Source organism: Hyla sarda, chromosome 1, assembly GCF_029499605.1.
Source record: "Hyla sarda isolate aHylSar1 chromosome 1, aHylSar1.hap1, whole genome shotgun sequence".
In the NCBI taxonomy this organism is placed as follows: Eukaryota; Metazoa; Chordata; class Amphibia; order Anura; family Hylidae; genus Hyla; species Hyla sarda.
Window position 1 is genome coordinate 279352501 of NC_079189.1, and position 12662 is coordinate 279365162.

Sequence of the window (12662 nt, forward strand, 5' to 3'; positions counted from 1 at the left end):
AAAGACTCCATCCTCTTGTTATTGTAGACTCCTCTGTTGTCAGATGTAAACCTCCCCACCTGAACACGCTCTATTCTGCGCACATGAACTCTCAGATGAGTCAGTCGTTCATATGTATGTTGGTATTGGGACAGAGGTTGTCTTACATGTATGGTCACCAAAAACCAGGGAGCTCAGCTGGAGTTCCCTAATAGTTCAGAGCTGCAATGTGAAGACTGAGGGAGGACAAATAAAATACCTCCTGCTCTAATATGACTATGCAGCTAAGCCAAAGTTACAGATGTATCCTAACCAAACAGAGTATGAAAACCATAAATTCCTTTATTATAAAATACAACAATGTTCAGATAAAATGAACAGATAACAGTATGAACATTTTAAGACTGAATATTCGGGGTAATAACATGAGGCAAGAAGGCCATTAAACTCTGCAAGGTGTCACAGATCTTCAATGTAACTACCTTCAGGAGGAGGCACTAAAGCCAAAATTCCTAACTTTGCAAGAAAACATCCCCGTTAACATTAAAGTCTATAAAATTTAAATAAAACATAACTTGTTCACAAGGCATTATTCAAGTCAATCCTCAATGCCTCGGATTCTCTTTGCAAGCTGTATATCCTCCTTGCGGAGAGTGACCCTCTTTGCATGGCCTCTGCAGAGGTAGGCATGTTGAAATAGATCCACAAGGAAGAACTCAGATGCCTGTGGATACAAGGAGACATCAGCACATTACGTCCTTCTTAAAGCAACAGTATTTCTCCTGTGTAGCCTAATACATCAATGGCCCATTAAATCCTATCAGGAGAAAAGCCCACTCCATACACAGCAGGTGTCAGCTGACACACCACCGCCAGCAGCCAAGATCACAGGTGACTGATCCCAGGCTGTTTAATGGGATTATCCAGGAATAGAAAAACTGGGATCATTCTTTTTCCAAAACACCTGTCCTTATTTTGTATGTGTTATTACAACTTGGCTCCATTTCCTTCAATGTAACTGGGCTGCAGTTTTATTAATCCTGAGTAACCCCCAGAACACCCTAGATGATGTAAGCAATAGTAACAGCAGCATCTGGGTGGTGACAGACAGGGGAGAGGCCTGCACATCGCAATCACAGGTTGTTGCTGGGTTGTCATTAAAGCAAAGGGACCTAGTGAAGACCTCCAGGTCTGCCATGACTGTACAGAAAAATTCTCAGCGCCAGAACTGCTTTTTTGGTCACCTCTGCTCCAAAAACATTTGGATTACAGCAATACAGCTGTTTTTACTATTTTTAATCATACTTACCCACAGAATAGAGTTAGGGCTCGTTCACATTAACGTCAGACCCCGTTAATTCATACCCATTCTCTAATCTGTTCAGGTTTTTTGCAAACGGCTGTAAATGAATCCCATTGATGTCAATGGAATTTTTATTACAGTACTTTGCAAGCCGCTTGCACCTGTTTGGTTCCTAATCTGTTATTTTTGATGGCAAAAAGACATTGCATACAGTATTTGTTTTCCTGTCACAAGTAACAATAAAACCTGATATTATAAAGGCTTATCAGTTTGCCATAGACTTCAATGTTAGACTTAATATCATCCCTTTGCACCCAGTTTTTAATATCTGTTTTTGAACAGTTATTACTTCTGAACATACTCCGAAAAGGTGAAAACAGCAGACTCCTGAAATGCAGTGTGGGAGTCTGGGGAGGATACATTAGTGCTTGTACTACTACCCCCATCATAGAACAGAGTCTGTTCCATGTTAGGGGTAGTAGTATAGGGGGCTGAGGTATTAACCGCTCTGGGTCTCACTTCTGAGACCTGATGCGATCAAAAGCTATTAACCAGGGGAGTGGACGGCATGTTCCGTTCCCCTGCCATGTATATACTGTGGAAATGAATGTACAAGACAAATCCCTGCCGGGATCCCTGAATGGCCGGCATTCAGGTCTCCCGGAGAGGTTTTTAAAGTCAGTCAATGAGGATCAACATAGCGCTGCAGGGGCCATGTGTGTATAGAAGCGCAGCAGGGGGGGGGGGGGCGCTATATGCGCTATATGTCTGGCCCCACGCAGTGCTTCTATATGTCTTGCCCCCCCGCTAAGCTATATCTATTTTGCCCCTTGCTGCGTTTGCCCCCCCCTGCACTATGTGTCCGAAGGATTGTATCAGCAGCACAATCGGGCTGGCCGGGGAAGCAGATGGTATTGCGCTGCGTTCCTCGGCCGGCTGATGCCTGCTGATAAAATCCTTTTGACACATAGTACTGCGGGTGCCATATGTATATAGAAGTGCTACGGAGGGCCAGACATATAGCGTTATACGTCTCCGGGAGTCTATAGGTGGCTGACTTTTCATACTAAGGGATGAAAAACTGATGCAAAAGGATGGCACTAAATGGAATCAGTGTACATCCGTTAGTAGTATGCTCCCTTTAGGAACAGGAACAACCGATGTGAACCTAGCCTTAGCATGTAATTTTTTTTAATGATTAAAAGGGTTGTCTGGCAAAACAAACAACCTGTGTATGGTGTGAAAAAGTAAACAAAGCAACTCACTAATATGTTAATAGCCATAGTGCTCCCTTGTACGCTGTGCTGTGACGTTATGTCACAGGCTCCTACTGCAGGGAGCTCCCGTCCTTACTTCCCCCTACCCTCCTGTCAGTTTGGAATGAGATCAGTAAAGTGAAGGGGGAGCTGGTATTACTGCTCATTAGACTTATGGCTTTCAACATTGAAAGCCTGTGACATGATGTCACAGCTTACAATGGAGAGGACATGGCTCAAATAGATGATCTTTGCACTATGGCTTATAACATTATATTAGTAAGTTGCATTACTATACTTTTTCACACAATACACAGGTTGTTTTTTTCTTGTTGAATAACCCTTTTGAAGAGTTTTGAATAGCTTTTTAATTCTTTAACTTGTCAATAAAATTAATGTGGAAGGTCAGGCCTCCAGGAATTCTACAGTAGAAAGCAATTCTTATGCCAGTAAAGCATATGGATGTAATAAAAGGGGTCTCCTACTCTGCTCCCTCCCTCTATTATCCCATCCACTGTAAAGTACAGTTCTGCCCCTGGTTGGCCCAGCAGGTCGAAGCATTACCTAACTTGTAAAAGTGCCAGGATACTGACCTCTTGTAAAGCCTTTAGTGCCATGCTTTGCCAGAGGAATGTCACACCACGGGTATACTTCAGGCAAATTTCTCTAACCTGCAACAATTAAAAGATACGTTTTAACCCATAGATTACTGAAGATGGGGGGGGCACAGAACACTTCCACTTACCAGTCTGGCAAACGGAGCTCTCTGGATGAGCAGATCGGTTGTTCTTTGGTACTTTCTTATTTCCATCAGTGCTCTGGTACCTGGGCGATAGCGCCTTGTTTTTTGTTTGGTCTCATTGCGACTGGTTTCTGGTCTTTCTGTTATGAAAAAAATGAAAGCACAGCTTATAATAGAATCTTCTAGAAAAGGCCACTGAGGGAGGTCACTGTATAGTCATACAACCCACAGGGTGTGGGGGGGGGGGGGTGTAAGTGGACAGCACTGTATTTAGCTCTAAGCGCGTCCTCATAACATGCCTATAGCTACATACAGTGGCAGCTCACAGCTTTCACTAGAGGTCTGGAGCCTGTCTTCCTGTGCGCAAAAGAAAACAGGCTGCAGAGCAGTGGAATAGAGAAGAGGAGCCGGAGGGGGGAGCCAGAAGCCTTGGTATGTTCTTATTTTGTTTGCTTTTTTTTATAAGGGGGGAGGGGGGGGGGGGTTGGGGGATACTATATACAGGTGGGAAGAAACTACCTATATGGAGGTCTAATGTTAATCTACTTGTATTGCTAAAATTAGAGATTCTGATAGGAGAGGTACAAAATAGTGTCAATCTTCCATATTAAAATTTGAAAAAAATATTTTAATTCAAAATTTGGTAGGCATCCGATGTGTTTTTTTTAGGCCATAGATTGTGGACAATGGAATGTCTGAGATAAACAAGAGGTGGCAATATATGTTTTTTTTTCTATTAGAAATGTTAGTTGCTGTGTTATCTTAAAGGGGTACTCCGGTGAAAACCTTTTTTCTTTTAAATCAACTGGTGCCAGAAAGTTAAACATATTTGTAAATTACTTCTATTAAATCTTAATCCTTCCAGTACTTATTAGCTGCTGAATGCTACAGAGGAAATTCCTTTCTTTTTGGAACACTGATGGCATCACGACCGCAGTGCTCTCTGCTGACATCTCTGTCCATTTTAGCAACTGGGCATAGCAGATGTATGCTAAGGGCTGCATGGTGGCTCAGTGGTTAGCACTGCTGCCTTGCAGTGCTGGGGACTTGGGTTCAAATCCCACTAAGGACAACAATAAATAAAGAGTTATTATTATAATGACATCAGCAAAGAGCACTGTGCTCGTGATGTCATCAGAGAGAATTCCAAAAAGAAAAGAATTTCCTCTGTAGTATTCAGCAGCTAATAAGTACAGGAAGGATTAAGATTTTTTAATAGAAGCAATTTACAAATCTGTTTAACTTTCTGGCACCAGTTGATTTAAAAGAAAAAAGGTTTTCACCGGAGTACCCCTTTAAGCCACAAGGTTTATGGAAGCCTCTAGTACCTAAATGAATATGTGTTCTCTTATTGTAAGAGTCTTTACCTTATCAAGGAGATGTTTATGACCCCAAGGTAAGGGGTGATGTAAATCTCAGAATGTACCATACAAACGTGTAATGTAATGCAGGTACCCAACCTATAATTGCATAGTTCATAAGGAGGAAAAATTCCTTCTTGACTCCAATATGGCAATTAAAATAAATCCTTGGATCAATGTTCTGTTCCTATAAATCTAGTATCAATAACTTGTAATGTTATTATTCTCCAGAAACACATCCAAGCCCCTTCTGAACTCTTACTGAGCTCACCTTGACCACTTCCTCTGGCAGGGACTTCCTCTCACTGTTCTTACAATAAGTACCCCCGTCTGTGCCCCCTACTTATAGATAGTCTTGGGTATAAATAGATCATGGGAGAGAGCTCGGTACTGCCTCCTGATATAGTTATACATGGTTAGTAAGTCACCCCTAAGCAGTCTTAATTCTAAACTTAACCCTAATTCTGCTGATCTTTCTGGGTACTGTAGTCCTCCCATTCCCCGTATTACTCTGGTGCCGGTCATTGATCCATCTCCAGCTCCACTATATCTTTCTTGTACACTGGTTTCCAGTACTGTACACAGTATTCTGACCACAGCGGTCTGACCAGTGGTTTGTACAGTGGTAGAATTTTTTATTTGTCTAGTCCATCTAAGCCCCTTTTAATGTACCCTATGATATAATTTGCCTTGGCAGCAGCTGCCTGACACTTGTCCCTCTAGCTTAATTTACTGTCGACTTAAAGGGTTACTGCAGTGTAGGACAATTTATCCCCTTTCCAAAGTAGGGGATGTGTCTGTTCACAGGAGTTCCGACCGCTGGGCCCCGTCTCAGCTCCTGTGTGTGCCGTTTTTAACACAAAGCAGGTCAGCTTATCCAAACACGCCTCTTCCATTTATCTCTCTGGGAAAGGTGGAGACACAGCGTTTGTATGTCTCCACTTCTCCCATAGAGATGAATGGAGGGATGTCTTTGGACCTGCTGGGTATGAAATGCACTTTAACGGAGCAAAGCCGGAGCTCCCGTAAAGGACATCACGGGGGGTCCCAGTGGTCGAACCCCCCACAATCAGACACTTATCCTCTATCCTGTGGATAGGCAAGAAGGTTATTACCACTGGACATCATCTTTAAGAACATGGGGGAGATTTATTAAAACCTGGTGAGTTAAGTCCAGGATGGCAAGGGCGTACATTAAAGCTCTCCGTTGTCTAGAAGTTAAGGACATAGGTCAAACTTTTTACATCTGACCTGTCCTACTTTTGTTGTGATAATTTCGGGATGCTTTACCGTATCCTAGTGATTTTGAGAAGAAAATTCTGTGAAAAATTAGAATTTTTCTGAATTCCAGATTCTCTACTCATAAGATAGTCATACCACATAAACTAGTTATTAATTCACATTTACAATATGTCTACTTTATATTGCCATCACTTGATAAAGGGGTTCTCCGGTGCTTACACATCTTTTCCCCTATCCAAATCCCGCAGCTGGGGACCCCCTGGATCATGCACGCGGCACCCCGTTTGACCCCGTGTGACGTCACGCTCCGCCCCTCAATGCAAGCCTACGGGAGGGGGCGAACACGCTGCGGGGACTGATTACAAACGGGGTGCCGCGTGCATGATCCCAGGGATCCCGAGCGACGGGACTCCCCCGATCAGGCATCTTATCCCCTTTCCTTTGGATAGGGGAAAAGATGTGTAAGCACCGGATAACCCCTTTAAATGCCCTTTAAATTTTTTAGGACATTACGAGCCTTAGAATTTGGCTGCAATTTTGTATATTTTCGAGAGAATTTCAAACTCAGATATTTTAACCCCTTGGGGACGGAGCCCATTATGACCCTAAGGACGGGAGCATTTTTTGCAAATCTGACCACTGTCACTTTAAGCATTAATAATTCTGGGATGCTTTTACTTATAAATTTGATTCAGAGATTGTTTTTTCGTGACATATTCTACTTTATGTTAGTGGCAAATTTTCGTTGATACTTCCATCATTTCTTGGTGAAAAATTCTAAAATTTGATGAAAAATTTGAAAGTTTTGCATTTTTCTAACTTTGAAGCTCTCTGCTTGTAAGGAAAATAGAGATTCCAAATAAATTATATATTGATTAACATATACAAAATGTCTACTTTATATTTGCATCATAAAGTTGACAGGTTTTTACTTTTGGAAGACATCAGAGGTCTTCAAAGTTCAGCAGCAATTTTCCAGTTTTTCTCAAAATTTTCAAAATCTGTATTTTTCAGGGACCAGTTCAAGTTTGAAGTGGATTTGAAGGGTCTTCATATTAGAAATACCCCACAAATGACCCAATTATAAAAACTGCATCCCTCAAAGTATTCAAAATGACATTCAGTAAGTGTGTTAACCCTTTAGGTGTTTCACAGGAATAGCAGTAAAGTGAAAGAGAAAATTCAAAATCTTCATTTTTTACACTGGCATGTTCTTGTAGACACAGTTTTTTAACTTTTACAAGTGGTAATAGGAGAAAAATCCTCTCAAAATTTGTAACCTAATTTCTCTCGAGTAAGAAAATACCTCATATGTGAATGTTAAGTGTTCGGCGGGCGCTGTAGAGAGCTCAGAAGGGAAGGAGCGACAGTGGGATTTTGGAGAGTGAGTTTTTCTAAAATGGTTTTTGGGGGGCATGTCACATTTAGGAAGCCCCTATGGTGCCAGGACAGCAAACCCCCCCCCCCAACATGGCACACTATTATGGAAACTACACCCCTCAAGGAACGTAACAAGGGGTACGGTGGGCATTAACACCCCACATGTGTTTGACAACTTTTTGATAAATTTGGAAATGAAAAAAAAAAATGTTCACTAAAATGCTGGTTTAATGCTGGGGTAATAGGAGAAAATGCCCCCAAAATTTGTATGGAAAGTATGGAAATACCCCATATTTGGACGTCAAGTGCACTGCGAACGCACTACAATGCTCAGAAGAGAAGGAGCTTTTAGAGAGATAATTTGTTTGGAATGGAAGTCGGGGCCATGTGCATTTACAAAGCCCCCCGTGGTGCCAGAACAGTGGACCCCCCCACATGTGACCCCATTTTGGAAACTACATACCTCACAGAATGTAATAAGGGGTACAGTGAGCATTTACACCCTACTGGCGTCTGACAGATCTTTGGAACAGTGAGCTGTGCAAACAAAAAAATAAAATTTTTAATTTCCACTTACCACTGTTCCAAAAATCTGTCAGACACCTGTGGGGCGTAAATGCTTACTGTACCCCTTATTACATTCCGTCAGGGGCGTAATTTCTAAAATGGGGTCACATGTGGGGGAGGTTCCTTGTTCTGGCACTATGGGGGCTTTGTAGACACACGTGGCCTTCAATTCCAGACAAATTTTCTTTCCAAAAGAACAATGGCGCTCCTTCTCTTCTGAGCATTGTATTGTGCCAGCAGAACACTTTACATCCACATATGGGGTGTTGATATACTCAAGAGAAATGGGGTTACAAATTTTAGGGGGCCTTTTTTCCCTATTTTCCCTTGTGAAAATGAAAAATTTAGGGTAACACAAGCATTTTAGTGAATTATTATTTTCTTATTTGTATTTTCCCATTCAACTTTAATGAAAATGTATCAAACACCAGTGGGGTGTTAAAGTTCACTATACCCCTTGTTACGTTCCGTGAGGAGTGTAGTTTCCAAAATGGGGTCACATGTGGGTATTTATTTTTTTGCGTTTATGTCAGAACCGCTGTAAAATCAGCCACCCCTGTGCAAATGCCCAATTTAGGCCTCTATAATGTACATAGTGCGCTCGCAGAGCATTTTACGCCCACATATGGGGTATTTCCGTACTCAGGAGAAATTGCGTTACAAATTTTTTTTTACCCCTTTTACCTCTTGTGAAAATAAAAAATAAAGTGCAACACCAGCATGTTAGTGTAAAAATTTTTTTTTACACTAACAGGCTGGTGTGGACTCCAACTTTTCCTATTCATAAGGGTTAAAGGAGAAAAAGCCCCTAAAATTTGTAGTGCAATTTCTCCCGAGTACAGAGATACCCCATATGTGGCCCTAAACTGTTTCCTTGAAATATGACAGGGCTCCGAAGAGAGAGAGCGCCATGCGCATTTGAGGACTAAATTAGGGATTGCATAGGGGTAGGCATAGGGGTGGACATAGGGGTATTCTATGCCAGTGATTCCCAAACAGGGTGCCTCCAGCTGTTGCTAAACTCCAATCATGCCTGGACAGTCAGTGGCTGTCCAGAAATGCGTGGAGTTGTTGTTTTGCAACAGCTGGAGGCTCCGTTTTGGAAACACTGCCGTACAATAAGTTTTTCATTTTTATTGGGGTGGACAGTGTAAGAGGGTGTATATGTAGTGTTTTACCCTTTATTATGTGTTATTGTAGTGTAGTGTTGTGTTTTTAGGGTACATTCGCACTGGCGGGTTACGGTTAGTTTCCTGCTAGGAATTTGCGCTGCAGCAAAAAATTTGCCGCAGCTCATACTTCAAGCAGGAAACTTACTGTAAACCTGCCTGTGTGAATGTACCCTGAACGTTCACATGGGGGGCAAACCTCCAGCTGTTTCAAAACTACAACTCCCAGCATGTACTGACAGACAGTGCATGCTGGGAGTTGTAGTTTTGCAACAGCTGGAGGCACACTGGTTGGAAAACCTTCAGTTAGGTTCTGTTACCTAACTCAGTATTTTCCAACCAGTGTGCCTCCAGCTGTTGCAAAACTACAACTCCCAGCATGCACGGTCTGTCAGTAAATGCTGGGAGTTGTAGTTTTGCAACAGCTGGAGGAACACTTGTTGGAAAACCTTCAGTTAGGTTCTGTTACCTAACTCATTATTTTCCAACCAGTGTGCCTCCAGCTGTTGCAAAACTACAATTCCCAGCATGTACTGATCACAGAAGGGCATGCTGGGAGATGTAGTTATGCAACAGCTGTAGGTATGCAACTACAACTCCCAGCATGCCGAGACAGCTGTTAGATGTTTGGGCATGCTGGGATTTGCAGTTTTGAAATAGCTGGAGTGCTACAATTTAGAGACCACTGAACAGTGATCTCCAAACTGTGGACCTCCAGATGTTGCAAAACTACAAATCCCAGCATGCCCAGACAGCAAACAGCTGTGTGGGCATGCTAGGAGTTGTAGTTTTGCAAGATCTAGAGGGCGACATTATAGAGATCTCTAAACTGTAGACCTCCAGCTGTTGCAAAACTACAAATCCCAGCATGCCCAAACAGCTGTCTGCAAAACTACAACTCCCAGAATGCCCAGACAGCTGTTTGGGCATGCTGGGATTTGTAGTTTTGCAACATCTGGAGGGCTACAGTCTAGAGACCACTATAGTGGTCTCAGACTGTAGCCCTCTAGATGTTGCTAGGCTACTTACCGTCTTCCGTCAGATTCGGGGAGCCGTCCTCCTCTGCAGCACGCCGATCACAGTCGATCCGCTGCCTCCGGACGGGTAGGTGGACGTCGGCGCCCGTTCTGGCCTGCCTATTGTGGGTGGGCAGGACGGGGAAAACGAAAATAAAGCCCCCCCACCCCCAATCTGCTATTGGTGATCGCGTCTAGACCACCAATAGCAGGGATAGGAGGGGTGGCACCCCTGCCACCTCACTCCTATCCCTTCAGGGGGATCGTAGGTGTCTTAGACAACCGCGATCCCCCTTATTTTCCGGGTCACCATAGACCCGGAATCGGCGTGAATTCACTTGCGATTTGCGGCGATCGCCAACATGGGGGGGTCTAATGACCCCCCCTGGACATTTCTGCGGGGTGCCTGCTGATAGATATCAGCAGTCACCTCGGTCCGGTCCCCGCCCGGCGCACGGCGGGGACCAAATTTCCCATAGGCGAATGAATACGCCCTTCGTCCTTAAGTACCAGGACGCAAGGGCGTATGCATACGCCCTTCGTCCCCAACAGGTTAAGGGACCAGTTCAGTTCTGAAGGAGATTTGAAGGGCCTATATGTTAGAATCCCCTATATATCACCCCATTATATAAACTGCACCCCTAACAGTAATCACAATGACATTTAGAAAGTTTATTACCCATTAAATAAACCAAAGTGGAATAAAAAAAAAATTGTAGGGGATTGTAGGTAGAACCCCCAATCTGCCGCTTAACCCCTTAAGGACCCGGGGTTTTTCAATTTTTGCATTTTCGTTTTTTCCTCCTTACCTTTAAAAAATCATAACTCTTTCAATTTTGCACCTAAAAATCCATTAGATGGCTTATTTTTTGCGTCACCAATTCTACTTTGTAATGACGTCAGTCATTTTACCCAAAAATCTACGGCGAATCGAGAAAAAGACACGGCACGGGAACGGGAGCGGACTCAGGACGAACCGGTACGTCATGGGTCCTTAAGGGGTTAAAGTTCAGGCAGAAATGGTCACAAGTATTACAGCATATAAATCTACCAGTAATAAGAACCCATGGTAGAAAAACACAGAATAAAATGCATGAATGGAGATATTTACCAAGTGGCAAAGAGATGGTCAGGTAAGGCTCCTTTCACACTACAGTGACCCCTCGACTTATGATGGCCCCGACATATGATCATTTCAACATATGATGGCCTCTCAGACCCATCGTATGTTGAAGGCAGCATCGACATATGATGCTGCTGTGTGTTGGGGCCATCACATACACTGCTATCTGACAGCGCTGACAACTTCAGCAACTGACAGATAGTTGCTTAATGTGCCCCGTGTGCCCTGTTCTGCCTCCTGTTACTCACATGCTGTCCTGCTAACTCACGCAGGCTTCCACTGTGAGCTCCGTGTAAGCCCCGCCCCCCCAGTGCAGCCATAGCCAATAGCCTGGAGCATCTTGCTGCAGGCATCCAATGAGCTGCTGGCTGCCCTCCCCTTCCTTTCCTATAGAGCTGTAGTCGGCAGGATGGTAATGGAGGACATTCTGTCTCCCCTGAAGGTATTTAAAGAACTGTACAGTACTGTATGCAATGTCACACATCACATACAATACATATACACACAATACACCCCATACATCAATGTTCCCTATCAGTGTGCCTCCAGCTGTTGCCAAACTATAACTCCCAGCATGCCCAGACAGTCAATGGCTGTACATGCATGCTGGGAGTTGTAGTTGTGCAACAGCTGGAGGCACCCTGGTTTGTTAAACACTCCCCATACACTACCCATACAATGGTCATCCCAGAACCAATTAGCAGTTTCCCATAGAGATATATATTCAACATACAATGGTTCCAAGGCCCCAGAACCAATTACCATTTTTACATAGACATATGTACTCGACATATGATGCTTTCAACATATGATGGTTCTCCTGGAACCAATTAATATCATATGTTGAGGGACCACTGTATACTGTTGCTCCGTTTTAAAGAGTACCTATCAACAACTAAACTTTCTCCATCCCCCACCCCCAGCTGTCCCTGACTGACACTATCCCTGCTTTTTGGGGGGAAAGACCACCCAAAATACCTTTTATTACTATGAGCTAAGTTACTCATTCTGCCGGCCATCTGAGAGAAAGGGAGGGGGAGTGGCCCAGCAGGTGTGACGTCAGCTGATGCCTGGCCGGGCTCACTGCCCCCTTCTTCCTCTATGCTGCGATCCCTCTCGGGAGCGTGCATAGAGTCTCAGCAGAGGGCAGGCACGGCAGCTCTGAAGATCGGAGGACAGAGTTGCCGTGCCTGCAGCAGTAAAATAACAAAAGTGGGTGGCCGGCCAAGCGCTGAATGGCAGTAGTAGGAACTGAAGTGCTAAAGTACGAGCACAGCGCTCGCTCCCGCCTGTCTGATTGGCAGACGGGGAGCTGAGCTGAGCTCGTACATGTCCTGGCTGCAGTGTGAAATCAATAGAAATGCTTGCGGCCAGGACTGCTAGGGAGACCCCTAGTGGTGAAATTTTTTAACGTAAAGTGCACATGAAAGGATGCAATTTTTTTTTATTAAAAGCAATTAGAAAGTTATTCATTAGGGTTCGATCTTTAATACATAAAAAGTTTTTTGATGATAGGTACCCTTT

The 12662-nt window shown here is 43.7% G+C and overlaps 1 protein-coding gene across 7 annotated transcripts in view; it reads right to left on the reverse strand.

Moving 5' to 3' along the window:
• Positions 1-301: 301 nt before the first annotated feature.
• Positions 302-12662, reverse strand: part of LOC130368811 (histone H3-like centromeric protein A) — a 40881-nt gene continuing 28520 nt past the window's right edge. For all 7 annotated transcript variants that reach the window (XM_056573075.1, XM_056573090.1, XM_056573067.1 and 4 more), the window contains exons 3-5: positions 3284-3420; positions 3132-3209; positions 302-703 (exon numbers count right to left, since the gene is read on the reverse strand). In XM_056573075.1, coding sequence (XP_056429050.1) covers positions 578-703; positions 3132-3209; positions 3284-3420 — 341 coding nt within the window. In that variant the 3' untranslated portion in view covers positions 302-577. The remainder of the gene's footprint in view (positions 704-3131; positions 3210-3283; positions 3421-12662) is intronic.